The sequence below is a fragment of the Halichoeres trimaculatus genome, unplaced genomic scaffold (assembly GCF_033239565.1).
Source record: "Halichoeres trimaculatus isolate MK-OKI-2021-1 unplaced genomic scaffold, fHalTri1.1 fHalTri1_scaffold_15, whole genome shotgun sequence".
NCBI lineage: Eukaryota > Metazoa > Chordata > Actinopteri > Labriformes > Labridae > Halichoeres > Halichoeres trimaculatus.
In genome coordinates, this window is record NW_027437193.1 from 5,572,199 (window position 1) to 5,590,964 (window position 18,766).

General features: G+C 37.5%; 1 protein-coding gene across 1 annotated transcript; it reads left to right on the top strand.

Moving 5' to 3' along the window:
- The first annotated feature begins 4,339 nt into the window (after positions 1 to 4,339).
- On the top strand, positions 4,340 to 11,346 carry LOC141804468 (cathepsin Z). Its single transcript, XM_074688910.1, has 6 exons — positions 4,340 to 4,531; positions 6,639 to 6,802; positions 6,959 to 7,138; positions 9,771 to 9,921; positions 10,601 to 10,766; positions 11,015 to 11,346. Exons 1-6 carry the CDS (start codon positions 4,401 to 4,403, stop codon positions 11,126 to 11,128), a joined length of 906 nt encoding a protein of 301 aa, XP_074545011.1. The 5' UTR covers positions 4,340 to 4,400; the 3' UTR covers positions 11,129 to 11,346.
- The last annotated feature ends 7,420 nt before the right edge of the window (positions 11,347 to 18,766 follow it).

Consider the following 18,766-nt stretch of genomic DNA (forward strand, 5'->3'; position numbering starts at 1 on the left):
TGGTAATCTAAAAATTAAACCAGTAGATTGAGGTAAGCAAAGCTAAATTTATGGGTGTTTTTTTATTATTATTGTTAAATTTACAAAGTTTGGTTTTTGTTGCTTCATAACTACATATAAATACATGACTTTGTCGCCCTGCATCCTGGGAAAAGTTATCATGAGCAAAGAAAAGTAGAGTTAAAAAGATATGCTCTCCAAAAAAAAATGCATGCTAAGCACAGCAGTCCTCCTAGCGCCTTTAATTCAGCAGTAAAAATGTTGTTTTTAACAGGTTATGTTTGGGTTTCCAGTGATTTTGGAGCCGGCCTCTAGTGGACACTTGATGAACTGCAGTTTTACAGCATTATCTTCTGGTACAACAAACCAGCAATCTCCCATGTCTTAAGATATGAAGCCTAGTGCTAAAACTGCAGTTCATCAAACGTCCACTAGAGGCCACATACCGAGCTTTAAAAGATGATTTTTACAGTGAAAATAAATATGTTATCAGCCTGTTTCAAAATGCAGGTTATGTCTGAATATTTAAAATGATTTGTAACTCTTAGATAAACTTTTGTTCCTGCTAGGTTGAGAGGAGCACCAAGGTCAGTGGGGTCCCACCTGTGAGAGCCAGGAATGCTTGTTAAGACGTTATTTATCTTGAAGGGACGAGATGTTTTGATGTTTTCACCCCGTATACAGTGAAAACACTTCTGAAGATATGAGAAGCTATAGCCAACGGCTTTGACTCCCACTATTAAAGACACATCCATTAAACCCAGAGGAATACCTGCATTAGCTGTAAAGGTATGTAGATCCGACTCACCGACAGGTAAGACAAATGGACGGAGCTAAAAAGGTTTGATAACATTTGTAGTCTGAGTGATATCAAAGACCAGCTAGAAGCTATTTTATGATGCAAATTGAAACAGATAATAGCATTCATTGACTGATGATTGAATGTATGTTTAGTCATCAACATTAACTTAAACTCCATCAACATGAGCAGGCAGGAAGACGTTCATGTTAATGCACAGATCCAGGATGTCAGGCGTGCTCTAAAGAGCCTGTGCGTGGACAGACAGACGTCCTTGGTTATAACATTACATCACTTTGGAGCACTTACACAGCTGAGTGTATTACTGAGGGCTGTTTGTGTCTCCAAAACGTCTCAAAGCAAAAGCAGACCAGCTTTGAACGAAGCGACAATGACCTAAGAGGTCAAAGGTCACCGGGACTTCATTCCTCTGGTCCTTCAGCAGACAAAAGCCTCTGTGGAGGAGTAGGTGGCGTCTGCTCTCAGTGAAAAACACAGAGAGAGTGATTTAATGACTGAAGTAGACGTTAAGTTCAAAAGATCAGGTTATAAAGACCTTCAGCTGTTTATTCTGCTACAAATAAACATCATTTTATCTAAGTGAGGCTCAGGTTTGTTTGTTTGTGTTTAATTCAGAGTGATAAGTTATTTAAGGTTAGGAACGCCTTCTGGGAATAGTTCATTCCAGGTCTCTGGTAGATTCATATAAATTTTCTGATGTTAGTAGTCGTCATTCAGTAACTACAATCTAATCCCAACTACAACCAAGCCGTAACTTAACATACAATGGGGAAACATTGAACGCATCAACTTTTTTCTCCATAAATTATAATTATGTGGAATTAAAAATGATAACACAGGACAATAGTGTTGAACACATCATGGAAAGGCTGTATACTTTGGGAAGGAAATGCACCATACCACCTGAAATCTGTCAGTAATTATTACTTGAACTTCCGATTAGTGCAAACCAACATCAGCTGGGCTAGAGCAAATTGATGGTCCTATAAAAAAGGTGTTTTTTCACCAAGCAGTTAAATACCACACACCTCATGATGGGTAAAGGCAAAGAGCTCTCTGAAGACATTCACAACCTGATTGTTGCTCAGCATCAGAACGGAACTGGTTACAGACTTATATCGAAGCACCTAAATATTCCAGTCAGCACCGTTGGGGCCATTATTCACAAGTGGAAGAAGCACCACCTTACCATCAACAGGCCACGCACAGGAGCTCCTTGAAGATTTCTGACCAGGGAGTCAGAAAGATAGTCAGAAGAGTACTCAACCAGCCAAGGACCACCCTGAAAGTGCTCCAGAAAGACTTGGAGGCAGCAGGTACAATTGTTACAGAGAAAACAATAGGCAATGCACTCCACCACCATGGCCTCTATGGACGCTCAGCCTGCAAGACTCCATTCCTCAAGAAAAGGCATGTTGAAGCTGGTTTATACATACAAGGATTTCATCATACCCTATTATTCATTACAGTAACATCAATCACTGTTACCGATCTCATCCTATTGTACTGTCTTTCAATGGATCATATCGTGCTTTACCAAATTTTGATAGTATCATATCCTATTGTACAGTATTCGATTCGATCCGCAGAGTCCGTAGCGATTAAAGTGATACTCCGGATCGTGTCTCTTCGTCCTGGCAGACTACCTGCGTTTGTTTATATCTGTCACGCTGCGCGCGGACTGATACACTAAGCGGCGAGCGCCTCATAGCCAGCTGTGGCTCTGCAGCGGAGGTAGCGCCGTTTTACGACACGATGAGAAAAAAAAACATAATATAAGGTATCAGTAATGTCACAGAATGTTATATAACAGAACAAAACTTAACATTACGTGACATGAAAATGAAATCACACGTAGCATAATGTAAACTAACACAATGTAGCACTCTGTAATGTAATGTGACATAGTGTGGTGTAATGTAATGTAAAGTAGCATAGCAACATACATACCCCTTCTGTTAACTTAATTCCTGGTCATTAACAAACAAACCTAAGGTCATAATAAAACACTTCATAATGTAACATTATGTAACAGTAATTTTATGTAATGTAACAAACTGTGATATAGAGAAATGTAAATCTATATCGATCATATCAAATGGTAGAGTGTGGGATCATAATTCAACAAAGAGTCCTTCTTGTGCTCAAATGTTCCCTTCCTCTATTTTTCTCTTGTTTAATATCAGTCCAGCTCTGACTGAGTTTGTTTTTTAAGTCTGTCTACTGTAGTTTGTTCTGACATGAACTCATGAACATCCTCTTCCTCTTTTTGCTGAGCAGCTTTAAAAGCACATGAGATACAAAGCATGATGATGATGATGATGATGATGATGATGATTCCTCCAGGAAAAGACTGCAATCTGAAGATGGATCACACCACAGATAACAACTGTTGAGTGATTTATGAACTGCTCCTGCTCAGGGTTCATTAGGTGCCTAATGCACGTCTAATCTGATTGCAGTTTTAATCATTAAGAGCACAAACATAGTGCTTCCTCCTCTCAGACACAGAGCGTGGTTGAGGTAGAGCCTCATCCTGTGAAATAATAATCGTGTTAAGAGCTGCACATCATCTATTAAAAGTCTAAACATCATTAGTCTGTTCTGTGTCAGGGGTGTATAATGTGATTTTGGGACCTGAGTGTGTCTAAAAGTTTCCTGCTGACTTTTCTAAAGCTGTAATGCCAAAACACCCATTAAATCTTATCCCTCAGAACTTTGATTTTTTTTTTCCTGTATTCAACTTAAACTCTTGTATTTTTTTAAAATTATTTATTTATTTATTTATTTATTTATTTATTTATTTATTTATTTATTTATTTATTTATTTATTTTGTCATCATTTAGACTTTTCCCTCTGATTTTTTTTTGGATTAAAGTCAGAATTTTTACTTCAATTTCTGCAATTGAAGAAAGAATTTGTTTATTATTTCCTGAAAAATTTGAATGTCATTAATTTAAGTTTTATTTCTAGAGAATTTGTTATTAAAATCAAAATGGTTAGTAAAAAGTTATAATTCTGAACTTGATCACAGGATTCTGACTATATTTCAGAAATTTATTTATTTTTTAAATTTGCAATCATATTTTACCCTTTGTAGTACAATTTTTTTTTATTTCTCTGAATTCTGACAAATTTTATAGCGTGGATTATCCTCAAGAAACTAATTAAAACTCTTATTTTGAATCCCAAAACTTACTATAGTCGTAAATTCCAAACATTTTTCTCCATAATCTGAGATTTTAGTCAAAATTGTGAAGAAAAAAATATAATTTCTATCTAAAGTATATAATATATAAATATAATATAATCCAGATTTTCTTTTCTCAGATTTAAGAAAAAAAGTCGTATTTTTTAAACTCAGGATTTTAAGGATCAATGTTCTGTTTTTTTTCCGTGGTAATTCTGACTTCAATCATTGTATTCTGGCTTTTTTGAAACATAATTCTTAGTCTCATAAAACTCGTATCATTATAAAGAAAACAGTTTGGTGTCAACCGTCAGTGGAGTCTGTCGTGGCAGCAGGAGCCGGCAGGGGGCGCTCTCTGAGCATCACATTAGAGACCAGCCTGAGCCAAGATGGTGTCCCCAGTCATCTCTGTACTGCTGCTGTTTTGTTTACCTTCATTTTTTATGCAAATAGGCTCCTGTAGTCTTCTATCGGAGCCGTGTTACAAACCTCTCAGAGACGACAGGCCGGACTCTGTGCGGTGAGTGTTGAATACGTGATTTATAAACGGACAGGAAGTGAATTTATCAAAGATTTGAGCTCGTTGTTTACCCCTGAGTGGACTAAAGTTTCTCAGACCTGACGAACCGATATTTAAACTCTTTAATGGGTTATTAATGTGTCACCGTGAGCCCCTTAACGTCTCTGTGAGTTTCTAATGTTTGCGTTAATGTTTCTGAGACGTGTTTGGTAATGAGGCGCCAGTAAACACTGCGCATGCTCAGACTACTGTTCGAATGGAGATTCCGGAGATTTAAGTATTATGATGCTTAAAATGCGACAAAACGTAATGAAATGTGGATAAATGAAATGCACAGCAACACGAACAATATTATCACGTATCAATAAACTGTTTGTGTTAATTAGAGAATCATCAGATTCATACAATAAATGCCATATTAGTTTAATTTTGTGATAAAAACAAGAATCGTTATCTGTCAGTTGAGCAGTTTTTGCATATCCTTAATTGAGAAATAAAAATTATAATAATAATAAAAAAACACATATTATAACTACTACTGTTTTCTTGAAATCCTTGTATTTAATTATACATGATATACTTAAAATGATGTAAAAAAAAAAAAAAAACGTTTCTTACACTTTTTTAAGTTTGGCCTCCAGATAACAGCAGTGTCTTTCATTTGAGACAATTTTTACAATAAAACAAATGCTCTCTTTAATTGCCTTTAAAAACGTGGTTCACACCATGATATAAATTTTTTATGAACTCTGGTCTCTGGTATCTGAAGTCATTTGCAACTTTTCTGTTTAAAAACCTGCCACTGTTATTCTCACATGTTTGCAACTTTTTCCTAATTGCTTTCTAACTTTACAAGGTCGTGAATTTGCAACATCAAATCTCAACAGTTGCTGCTTTAATATCACAAAGTTGTGAAAAAAAATTGGCAAACAAAAACTCACAAATTTTTAAGAAAACAAAGTGGCACGTTTTCAAGTTTTAAAAGTGGCAAATTCGTCGCTTTTAATTCACAAATTAGTCAGTGAATAATGGAAATTTGTGAAAAAAAGGTGCAGATTTATGAAAATAGAGTCTAAAACTTGTAAGATAAAAAGAAAAAAAAAGTTTGAGATTCATGATTTACCTAATTTGTAAACACATGAGCCTGATTCACTCTTTTATTTTTCTCACAAAGTAGAGGTCCCAGTAAGCAACTTTAAAAGGTTGAAAAAAAAAAAAAAACTTAAAAAAAAACGTGAAAATTTGGGTAAAAAGTTGCACATTTATAAGATGTTAGATAAAGTTAAAACAAAAAAAGAAATGACATTGAGATTTATGTTTATTTATTTAACAAAATTCAAACTTGTGACTATGTTTCACAAAGCCGAGGCTTTTCTTTTCACACAACTTTTAAATCTCACAAAAGTTGCAAAGAAAAAGTGGCATCTTTATTATAAGTTTCAGGTTCAGGACCTTATAAAGTATGGGATTTTTTAGGATTAAAAAAAACACAAATTTCTGGCTTTTTTCCCCTCATGTTGAAACATTTAACTCCAAAATTTGCAGCGACATAATGTAATGATAAATGATTTTATGTCTTAAATATTTGCTTCTTTAAAATCTCACAAATTTGCTCCTGAATTCTTAACCATTTGTAAAAAAAAAAAAAAAAAAAAAAAAGTCAAATTTGTGGGAGAAAAGCAGCATTGCTGGTCCACTTTGGTATGATAATCTCTGATTGGTGGGCCCTATTTGTTTGGCAAAATTCGCAGATTACCTGTCACCCACAAATCAGATTATTCCAGATTATTCTAACTCTGGGTACGCCAGTGTCTGCCGTCATCTCTGGTCCAAAACGCTTCTCTCAGGCTTCTCTCTTTACCGGCTCCTAATTTGCTTCAGGATTGACTGACCTCCTGAGCCCTCTCAAAACCTCCGGTCTCCTCAGATCATCCGGTTCGGGCCTCTTGGCATTCCCCCCGGTCTAATCTGTAACTTAGAGGTGACCGTATGACAGGTCCTCTCCTCCTGGTGACCTCATTCTAGTCCAAACAAGCTCCTGTATGAAGCCTTTGAGTCTCTTTGTCCTGAATGTGAAGATGTGAACTCTTTCCATGCCGTCTTTCAGGACACATCCTCGTCCACATGAGTTTGTGAAGGTGTCGGACCTTCCTCTGTCCTGGGACTGGAGGAACATCCAGGGGAAGAACTATGTGAGCGTCACACGAAACCAGCACATCCCACAGTACTGCGGGTCCTGCTGGGCCATGGGAGCCACCAGCGCGCTGGCTGGTAATGACGGCGATGGGGAGATGGAGGGAAGAGCCAAGTAGAATATTTAAGTAGCCTTCATAAATTTAGCTTAAGGAGACAAAGAAAGAAACTGTCACAACCTTAGGGGGATTTGATTATTTAATGAGTCTGAACTTTATCATTCTTTCTCTAAAGACCGTATCAACATAAAGCGTGGAGGAGTGTGGCCGTCAGCTTACCTGTCCGTCCAGAACGTGATCGACTGTGGGAAGGCGGGCTCCTGTTTTGGAGGAGACCATCTGAAAGTGTACGCCTACGCACACCAGAAAGGCATCCCTGACGAAACCTGCAACAACTACCAGGCCAAAAACCAAAGTACGTTCCCTCCCTGTCCATCATTCCTCTCAGCTTTGTGTCTGCTCACACATTTACACTCTCCAGCGTAAAGATTTACTTTACAGTTTGTGCTTTAAGCCCGACTGCTTCATTCGTAGCGGGGGAATTCAATCATGCTTTCATTTTTTACAGCTAAGTGTGCAGGTGAGGTCCTTGAAGAAATGTTTTCACCCAGTTTAGTTTTGAAAACTTTGTATGCTCCAGCCCTCAAGCAAAGTCTGACCTCACTTATGCATTTGTGGCTGAATTGGAGAAAATCTTTGCAGCAGAGTCCCAGATCTTAAATTTTAGTCATGAGCTGAGGATGTGATATTCAGCAGCAGGCAGAGAGAGGAGGAGAGATGTGGTGGATTTTACAGATGACTCAAGGTTATCTGATCTGTTATAAAGTATTTTTATTTTGTGATTTTAAGGAAAGAAGGATCTTTAAATGCTAGATTAAGTAGTTTTTAGGTTATATTTAATCTGCAAATCACACAAAACTATTATTATCTGTGTAGATAATTGTTTCGTGTGATTAGTTGTCACAGTAATGGTACTCGTTGGATGAAAAGTAACAAATGTCAGAGATTTGTGACTTTAGGTCTCCAACATTTGCATCGTTAGACTAAATTCTCCGAAGTTTGAGTCTTTTCTGTTTCTTAAAAATTTGCTTTGAACTTGAAAACTTTGAAATGTGGAAAAAAAAAAACTTTTTGTCCCAGAAAATTTGAACTTCTTCCTCACAAATTTGTAAGATGATCAAATTTAAAATTCATGATTCATTCATTCAAAGCTGCAGCTGTGTGAGAAAAAAAGTTTCGGTAATATGAAATAAAAAGTTATGGTTTGTGGGAGAAGTTGGAAAATTGTCAGATTTCAAAGTTGTACATCATGACCGTGAAAAAGCAACTTCACAAATTTGGGAGAAGAAGCCGGAAATTTTAGAGAATGAAGTAGCAAATTTGCACAATTTTAAACCGTTCTTTTGTCAGAAAAAAGGGTTTAACATTTTAAAACAAAGTCACAAAATTGTGAGGAAAAAACAAACATGAGATTTAAAGTCACAAATTTATGTGATGATGAAGTTGCAAAGCCTTACAACATGAGGTCAGGAAATTCTGAGGCTGAAGTTTGGATTCTTTGAAACTGAACCGCCAGAATTTGCTAGAAAAATTTTACTTATTTTTCTTTTCCACTCTTTTTTGTTGTTGTCGCTGCCTTTTTAAAAATTATTTACTCATTTTTGTATCAATCTATTTATTGTCTCATAGATGGGGGACACATTTTTCCGACACCATATCAATTACAAAAATGTAAAATATTGTCATCCCTATGTTGAATTTAAAAAGATTTATATCAAATGTTAAAACATGATGACGATAAAAAAGTATTTTAAGAAGAAATTGTAAGAAAATTTCGTGTGTGTCAGATTTTAGGGTCCTATAAGGTCACAAAGTTTTAAAAGTCACACATTTGTTTGAATCCATTAATGTCAGTTTGTCCTTTATCTTGTCTTTTATCTTTTATCTCACTTATTTCTTTTTTACATTTGTTTTACTGTTTTATTTCTTGTTCATTATCTTATCATCACTTTTATTATTATTATTTCATTGTTTTATTATTCTATTAACACTCTTAACATTGTCCTTTTGATACCTGCTGTCCTGTTTTCTGTTCCCAACCCCTTTTTGCCTTTTATTTTATTTTATTTTATTTTATTATTCAATTATTTTATTTTATTTTTGTTATCTTTTCCCCATTGTTTGATGTTTTTAGCTTTTATTTTGGTCCTTGTGCTATCAATTTATATTGCATGGTTCTTGTGTTGTCTGGGTTCATATGTGTCAAAGCTTATGTTTGTTTATATGTTCTGGCTGTCAAAGCACTTTGTAAACTTCTGTTTTTAAAAAATGCTATACATATAAAGTTATTATTATCATTAATTTTATTATTATCATTAATTTTATTTATCAAAATTTGTGACGGTTAAAATTTGTGTTTGTGTCAAAAAGAAGTTGAAATTTGTTAGATTTTAAAATTGCAAATTCATGAAATTTTTTTTAACTTTTTAGAGTTAAGTAAAAAATTCTATTCCAATTTTTTGGGGATCCAAAGATGTGAATTCATAAGATAGAAAGTCTTTAATTTAGAGCGTTTTCTGCCTGATTCACATAAATTTGCAACTTTTGTCTCAAGTTTGCTGCATTTATATCCTAAATTTGTAAGAATTAAGTAGCTAATTTGTGAGATCATTAAGTTGCAAATCCATGACATTTGACATATAGTCAAATATTTGGTAACGTTTCCAGAAATATCTGAGAGCTCAAAATCCCAAATTTGCTTAAAAAAGAGTTTCAACATTTTACAATAAAAAGACAAATGTGGGATTTTTGCACACACTTTTGAGAATGAAGTTAAAAAAATTGTTACGTTATAAAATTTCAAACCCATAACTTTATGAAGTCACAAATCCTCAAGGGAAAAAAATGAAATTTGTAAGATCATCACAAATTAATGAGAAAGAAATTGTGAGGTTTTAAAGTAGAAGGATTGATCAATAAAATGATGATTGTTCATCACAGTAAATCCTAAAAAAAAAAACCCCACTCCTGTGTCGTTCTGTCTCCAGAGTGTGAGCAGTTCAACCAGTGCGGCACCTGCTCCTTCTTCGAATCATGTGCCATCGTGAAGAACTACACCGTGTGGAAAGTGGGCGATTACGGAGAAGTTTCTGGAAGAGACAAAATGAAAGCTGAGCTCTACACCAACGGGCCCATCAGGTAGAGTAAGTCCTCCTCCACAGTCATCTCTAACCATCCTCCTCCTCCTCTCTTTGTGTGACTTCATCAGACTGAGCGGCTCTTCCTCTGATGAAGCTTCAGCAGCAGAGCGTTTTAATCTTTTTCAGAGCGTTAAAAGAATTTTTATTTCAGTCTGACGAGTCTTAATGTTCCTTAAATCATGAATTCAACCCTGAAATATTCATCTGCTCTACCTTCACACATATTAGCTGCTATTCTTTTTGGAAAGTTCTGCTTTGGCAGCTTTAATGATCTTCTAATGAATCCTATAAAGCATTCAGGAGGTCTGTATAACTCTTCACTTTCATTTCTTTAAACCTGCTGCTTTGTTGGAAATATTATCATGCTCTGATGACAACAAACCTAAGAGGCTGTGATCCTTTTCTGCAGCTTGAACATATCAGTTGTGGCCATTTTTAGGATGATTAAATCTCAGTCCTGGAAAAGGAAGCATGCTTTTTACCATCTCAGTGCAGATTCAGAGCAGTGCTGAGTGTGAAACTCGCTGCTTTAAGCCCACACACCGCCTGCGACGTTTTTAAGTAACTCCAAAATGTGTCCCTGATTTTACAGCCGCAGAGAACTCACACTCCTGACCCCAATTTGATTCTGCCTTAGTGAAGGACTTCACTCAATCGCTCTTCAATCTGTCTTGCAGTTGTGCTCTGATGGCCACAGGAGGCCTGGAGAATTACTCCGGGGGTGTCTTCAGAGAGTTTCACCCTCTGTCTCTGCCCAATCACATCGTGTCTGTGGCGGGCTGGGGTGTGACGGAGGACGGGACTGAGTACTGGATCGTCAGGAACTCCTGGGGAGAGTTTTGGGTGAGTCTGTCTCCACCACGCCCTCCAGTTTGACATGAATGAGCTCAGCAGCCAAAACACTCACACACTCACACACACACTTACTCAACCCACACAGCTCGACTCTGGAGGTCATGAATTCACCTAAACATTTGGTTTGGATGGCGCTCAAAAACAAAAGCTTCAGGGAAGAACAGCCGGTGATTGGACAAGGTTGTTCTCACTGAGGCTGACGGAGTAAATAATGTACGGTCTGTTTCTGTTTTCAGGGAGAACACGGCTGGGCGAGGATCGTCACCAGCGTGTACAAAGGAGGGAAAGGGAACTGGTTCAACCTGGGTATTGAGAATAACTGTGCATATGGAGACCCTATTGTAACATGAGCGCCAAAATAAAGTCCTAAAAAGTGTAATATCTGGTTATTTAAGTAAACATTTCTCATTTCAAAACAACAAATCTCATTAAAACAACAAAAACTTCTCATTCTTATATTTCTTTATTCATATAGAATTAATGTTTGTGGAGCTTAAAGGATGCTGGTGGTGGTTTTGGCTCGGTGGTAGGGATAGACTTGTGCCAAAAAACTGAATAGTACTAAGGCGAGACCGTAGACTGTAAAAAAAATGGACGTCATCTTGCTCGGCTTAAAGTGAGGTAGCCACAAAAACTGCTCCCCCTGGTGGCTGGCTGCATTATAGGTGAAAAAATCCATCTCCCCAGTCATTCCAGATGGGCTGTGATCAAACTAAAAAGTTAACACACCCTGTAGAAACGTTTCTCTGTGTCTATTTTAAGATATTATTTGGTTGCCTTGTATCCAAGTCCTCTTTTTTCTGAAAAATGTCTTTTTCATTAGTTATAAGAGGTTGAAAACGAGGCTTTACGTCACGTTTAATGATAATTGACAGCAGACGTTCTTGTGTATTTTTTCGGGTATTGTAAAATATGTCGGGAGGTAGAGCCAAGAAGAGATTAGACTCTTGAAAGAAAAAGATAATTATTTTTTTTGTCCTCTCAGATTCACTCATAGTCTCTCTGCGTAGACTCTGGCTTGCTTCGTAAGTTGATGTACAGAGGTGGGCCCTTTGTCAGTTTGCAGACATCTACAAGGTTCAGGGTGCCCGCTTGACAGACAAGTCAGCTGTGCCCTTATATGAGCAAAACTCTGAAATTTAAAAACCACAAAAATTAAAAGTAATGACAAACTTCACCCTTTGCGTAGTGTGTGCGGATTGAGAAATAAGACCCTCTGACTGAAACTGTTTTTGAACCAGGCTACTAACATGTCTATATCTGCTTTAAAGATCAGCTACTTTGAATTAGTGTTTATGTGGTTTATGCTTCTGCAGCCAGCCTCTAGTGGACACTCACAGAACTGCAGCTTTTAAACTTCTACAAAAAAATTCAAGATTTTAGACGGGGAGTTGGCGCTAGCTGCAGAAACAGAGAGAACAACGTGTTGATTAATTAATGTTGATGTGTTAAAATACAGAATGAAGGGACGTCAGTATACCACCATGCTTCTTCCCTTTCTTTCTGAACAAAGGCAGTAAAAGCTTTAAAAAAAATATTTAAAAAATCTACATAAATAAAGGAATAAACGTATAGCTGGCAGTTGTGAAAATTATAGATAAAATGCTGGAATATAATTTTGCAGCTGCAGTTGATGTCATTTGGATGAAGCAGCATCCTCTGATCCTCAAATCTGAAGCCTCGAGTTTCAAACATGGAAGTAAAAATTGTGTGATCATTTTTCAGACAATTCTTAAATTATTTCAAATGATACAAGAATCAGTGTGTATGAGTATATTTTTATCTGTTAGCGTGTGTGGGAAGGTGAAGATGGGGCCTTGAAAATACCTCAGTGAAGCTTTTTCAGAAGCATCAAAAGATCATGATTGATAACATTTGTTTTTCAGATTCCTCGAGCTCTTGACTTATCTTTCTCTTGTTTTCTGGAATAATTCACCTGAAAAAACACACTTGTTTTCTTGAGATAACAGAAAAAAGATATCTGATTTTCTCAAGAAAACAAATCTTTCTTTTGTGTTTCTTTGTGTTTTTTGCTACATTAGGAAAAAACACAGAGAAATGTTGGAATAGACTTCACTTTTCAATCACTTGGCACATTCTCTACTAGACAATGATAGTAATACCTCCTGATTTTACTCTTAGATCAGCAGAAAATTATCTCTTCATCCCGGGGAAACAATAACAATGATGTTACTTCGCTTTCAATGTGTTTAATTCTGCTGTAAAATGTCATTTTTAACACGCTGTTTTACATTCCTTTGATCTTGGAGGAAGCCTCAAGTGGACACTTGAGGAACTGCAGTTCTACTGCATTAGCTTCTGCCTCAACCACGCAGCAACCTCTGTTCTTAAAATATGAAGCCATTGAGGAAGTGTTAGAGGACCTGCAGTTCATCAAGTGTCCACTAGAGGCTGGCTGCAGAAGCACAGGAAACCACACACACAACAATTTCAAAAAGCAAATTTTTACAGCAGAAATAAATATGTTAACAGTCTGATTTAAACCCCGTTTTGAGTCTGAATATCTCATTTTGATCAGCATACACTTTATCTAGGTGATTTTTTAAGTAATCTTTTTTTTGTTTTAGAGTTTCTTATTTGGAGAAAACAGGATGGGATGTACTTTTGATTTAACAGAAAACCTCACTTTCATGTTCATTGGACAAAACCATTGTTAAGAAGTGTGTCTTTGTCCACAGGGGGCGCCAAAATCAAAGCAACCATTAAGTTCTTCATACAAGCTTTGAAGTTAAGATTGCTTTTTTTCCTTTTGCCTTCCCGCTCTTAAAACAAGCTTTTCAAACCTTCGTAACCTGTGTTTTACACCCAATCTCATCCTGCCGAGAGCTCTTTTTGTGTTTCAAGAGACTCTTCATCCAGACCCCTAATTCAAAAGGAGATCTCTACAAATTCAGCCAATGATTCCTCAAACATGAATGGGGAAAAAAAAAAACTAAAAAGAAGAATCAACTGTTCCTGAATTCTTCTGAAAATAACTCCTTAGAGAACTGCAGGCTCTCCACTCCTGCGCCGCTATCACACATTTCTAAGAAAACTATTTATTCCTTCAAACGACGGGCGAGCTGAGTCACTCACTTTAAATTCACCTGCAGAAGAGAAAGCGTTGGCAGCGCTCGGGAAACTTGGGCTCTCTGTTAAATTTTGAGTGTGACGCACAGGATGAAATCTGCTCTAACAGCTTCTAACGAGCGTCTGGAGGCTGACCGCCGCAGACTAATTTGACACTTACTGAAACACTGAACATTACATGATGTACCGTACTGTAACCTCCTTCCTGTCACCCGAGTGAGGAGCTTTTTTTTCATCAGATTCAAACCTCATTCACATGGTAATCTCCCCACTGCCTATGGTAATGGCTGCATGAATCAGTGTTAGAAACAAAGAGGTGCATTAAGGGCTGGGGGACCCATGGGGGGACTTCACATCCCACAACTTAACGAAAAGCTTTGATACACCTCCCATTTCAGAGATGGTCTCCTGCAGACCAACCACGCCATGTTCAAAGTCCCTTGAATCACCTTCCTGTGATTGGCTGATTAGATATCTGCATTAACCAGCAGTTGAACAGATTCACCTCATCAAGTGGCTGCTGAGGGTAGACTTTATGTATGTTAAAGCTGAGCCTTTCCATGAATAATTCTGAATTTAATGCATATATACTCGATGCATTCCCCGTCTTTGCACTCCTACTCTCTCGCATTAATAAACACAGGAGTCAGTGTGCAGGCAATGCCCTTTCCAGCAGCCTTTCACCTAAAGTACAGGAAATGTGTGTATAAATACATAATTTAAAAGCAAACTGAATAAGTTGTCTGCGAGCACCGTCAGGGGATTTGTTCTCTGGTAGTTGAAAATGACGACTGCAAGACATGTCACAGTAAACATGGCCTGTTACTTCCAATCATTTCACCAACATGGATTTCTGGGTGGTGTTTGAAGCGCTTACGACTCAACCAGCCTGAAAACTAACACAAGCACAAAAAGGGAGAAGGAAATTATGCTATTTATAACCAGGTTTTAAGCTCTCCCATTGAAGTCTTGACCTGAGAGACCTGAATAGAGGCTAAGACCCCGACTGAGAGTCAAAGAAGGATTTGTATTATTAAAGAGTGTGAGCTGTGATTCTGGCCAAAAGCTGCAAATTGAAAGTTGGGCTCATGAGTGTGGGAGCTGGTGTTGGTGTTTGTAAGTGTCTTGGAGCTTTCTCCTTGAAAGTGAAGGACGAGGAGTCACTCACGCAGGGCAGCTCTGTGTATTTCAGCGTTTGAACCACAGATATGCAGATTTAGAGGGCAGTTTGGACTTAATGCTTATTCAAATGAGTTTTTGAGCATTTCATTTGGGATGTGCTGCAGAATACGAATGGTTATTGATGGTGTCAAAATTAACTGAAGAAATTCTCAGATCACATTTTTCAAATGTTGGGTGAAAGTGATAAAACCGTTGAGTTAGATTAAATTGATCTAAAATGACCACATGTGCTTAAAATAGTATGAACAGTAAGTGCAGTGTAGTGAGAACAACCATGAGACTGTTATATTTTCAGTTTCTAAATTCCCCACATTCTGTCTTTCAGCCCGTAATGAGAAGCCTTTTCTCCGACTTCATTCATGTCATATTAATGCAGCCACATACTTTATCATCCCATGAATACTAACCGCAAACTTCCCCTGGAGTTTCAGAGCTCCACTTCACTCCAAGAGCATCAGAACGGCACATGTCATTGCTGTTATCACTGTTTGTGAAAATATAAGACAAGCTGACTGTTATGTTTACTCAGTGGTGAATGTCAGGCCGTTGGAAGGGCATCCAGAAGGCGATTAACTATTACTATATCGGCTGTTTTTTTTCTTCCAAATTTCAAATTTTATTAACTGACAGAGCACCCAAAGGGCTTTGTTGATATTTCGTCAGCTGAAGGCTTTCTTCGTCTTCTTTATTTTAATTGTCAACTAGAAGGGTATTCAGAAGGCACTTTTTTAATTTTATCCTCTGGAAGAGCATCCAGGGGCACTGTGTTTTCATTCTTTCCAGTGGAAGGATTTAATTATTATTATTATTATTATTTTTTTAAACATTTTATCAACTGTAAGAGCATCCAGAGGGGTGTTTGTTTACATTTCACCCAGTGGGAGGGAATCCAGAGTGCACTTTGTAAACACTTTTCCAATGGTGGGCATCCAGAAGGTACTTCTTTTAATGTTTTATAAACTTGAGGGCAATGCATCCAAAAGGCATTTTGTTTACATTTTATTCACTGGAAGAGTATCCGGTACATTTTAACCTATCTAAGGGCCCTTATCTTACATTTGTCCAATGGAAGGGCATCCAGAGGGCATTTTGTTTATACTGTATCTACTTTAAGGACATCTAGTGGATTCTATTTTTACATTTTATGGACCTGAGGGCAGTGCATCCAGAAGGCACTTGTTTACATTTTGTTCATTGGAAGAGTATCCAGTGCACATTTTGTATAATTTTATAAATTTAAGGGAATTTAAAGGGCCCTTTATTTGTGATTTTCTCCCCAAAAGGAGCTTATTTAGAAGGTTTTTTATTATTTATTTATTTACATTATATGAACTGACAACCTATCCAGGGGGGGCTTATCTTATATTTGTTCACTGGAAGGGCATCCAGAGGGCATTTTGTTTATATTTAATCTACTTTGAAGACATCTATCGGATTTTATTTTTACATTTTATTAACCTGAGGGTAGTGTATCCAGAGGGCACTTGATTATATTTTGTTCACTGGAAGAGTATCCAGTGCACATTTTGTGAAATTTTATTAACTTGAGGGGGTTAAAAGGGTTTTTTATTCATGGTTTTTCTCCCCAAAAGGAGCTTTTTCCAAAGGTTTTTATTTATTTATTTTTTTCTACATTATATGAACTGACAGCCTATCCAGGGGGGCCTTATCTTATATTGGTCCACTGGAAGGGCATCCAGATGGCACTTTCTTTATATTTTATCTACTTTTAGGACATCTAGTGGATTCTATTTTTACATTTTATTAACCTGAGGGTAGTGTATCCAGAGGGCACTTGATTATATTTTGTTCACTGGAAGAGTATCCAGTGCACATGTTGTGTAATTTTATTCACTTGGTGGCATTAAAAGGATTCTTTATTTATGATTTAGAGGGTTTTTTTTTTTTTACATTGTATTAACTGGTAACCTATTCAGGGGGGCTACCTTATATTGGTCCACTGGAAGGGCATCCAGATGGCACTTTGTTTATATTTTTTTTATCTACTTTTAGGACATCTAGTGTGGTCTTTTGTTTACATTTCATCCAGTGGAAAGGAATCTAGGGCGCACTTCATTTACACTTTTTCCAATGTTGGGTATCCAGAAGGTATTTATTCACATTTTATCAACTGGAAGTGCATCCAGAGGGTTTTTTTTTTATATTTTATGAACTTGAGGACATCTATTTCTTTTCAATTTTGTTTACCTTTATCAGGTGGAGGGGATTTGTTTATATGTGATCAACTGGAAAGACATTCTAAGGGCACTTCAGTTTGTCTTTCCAGCACCTACCTGGACGTTTTCTTCTGTCATTCAGAAGGTGACATGTTTTGAGCACTTTTAATCAGACATGAATTCACCTCCAAACACACACTTCTCCATTTAAAATGTTGTTTTTCCTGTTGTACACAGATGTTGGCATGGTACCCATCAGTCTGTTTTGCATGTTGCTTCTCTTTTTGATTGTGCCTCTCCCTCTTGATCCTCTTTCTCAGTCCCGTCCAGTCCTTCCAGATGGCTGCTCACGGTGAATCTGATTGTGCTCAGGTTTCTGCCCATTATGAGTTTTTTTCCTCACTGCTACCGTGTGCTTTTTCAAGGTGAGTTCATATGAGGTCTCTGTAAATAATTGGACAATGTGGAGGACTAGACTTTCTGGGTGTTTCTGGGGTATGTTTGAAAATAGAAACCGCTTTCTCGCTTCCATTTAGACACTTCTCCCACTTTTTGACAGAATTTTGCCCCAAACATTTGTATTTTTGTGGATTATTGGGGCTCCTCCTAATGATTGATTTCCTGGCTGGTTTTCTTTGTTTGTGTCATTTATGGAGCAAAACCAGGCTACACATCTGGAGGGAATCAGAGCTATCGGACTCCACCCTTATGGTTTCTTATGGGACAAAATTGCTCATCTATGACCACAAACCAAGCCTAAATCTGAGATGTGAGCTGACTTCCCCTGTAATCAGGCTGCCCAACATCACTTTCCCTCTGCGCTGCTGCTGCTGCTCCTCACTCCTCTGCTGGAGTCGGGTTCAGCTCTGACAGTCGCCTGCCTGAGCTAATGTGTTGGGGTTAGGGTAAAGACAGGGCACTCCTTTTCCTCCATTCCAGAAGAACCTGCATGACAGAGCTGACATGCAAACTGACTGGTTAATCAGGTAGCTGAAGGCTCTGAGGCCGGTTTGTGTGAGCGCTCAGTAGAAATTAAATTCCCCTGGTTCTCCTTTCAGAGCTCATACCGAGAGCAGTACAAACACACAAGCCGTCTTCTGGTGATTAGATTTCTGCTGTAAATCACTTAATCTCATTTGTCCTATAGTCCTTGGCTCTTTTCCATCTGCTGGGATTTGTGTGTTTGTGTGGACAGAAGCCAGATTCTCACTGATCCCTGACCAGACCAGGATTTGTCAATAATTGTACAGATTTCTTTTAAATAACTACAGATTTTAATAACTTTTAACCTGAGTGTCTTTACACCCTTTCCTCCCCTACTTCTGCTCGCCCTCGCGCGCACATGCCCGAGCGCAGACAAAAACACGTGGTCAAGTTGGCGCGTGTTAGCCTTAAAGAACCGGATGTTGGGGGATTTCGTTTTAAATTAAGCTTCAAATGAGAGAATTTTTCAGTTCCACATCACGAGCTGATGAAAATAAGTTAACGTTTCGAAACAATTAAAACATTTGAAATAAGTCCCATCATAAGTACTTGCTT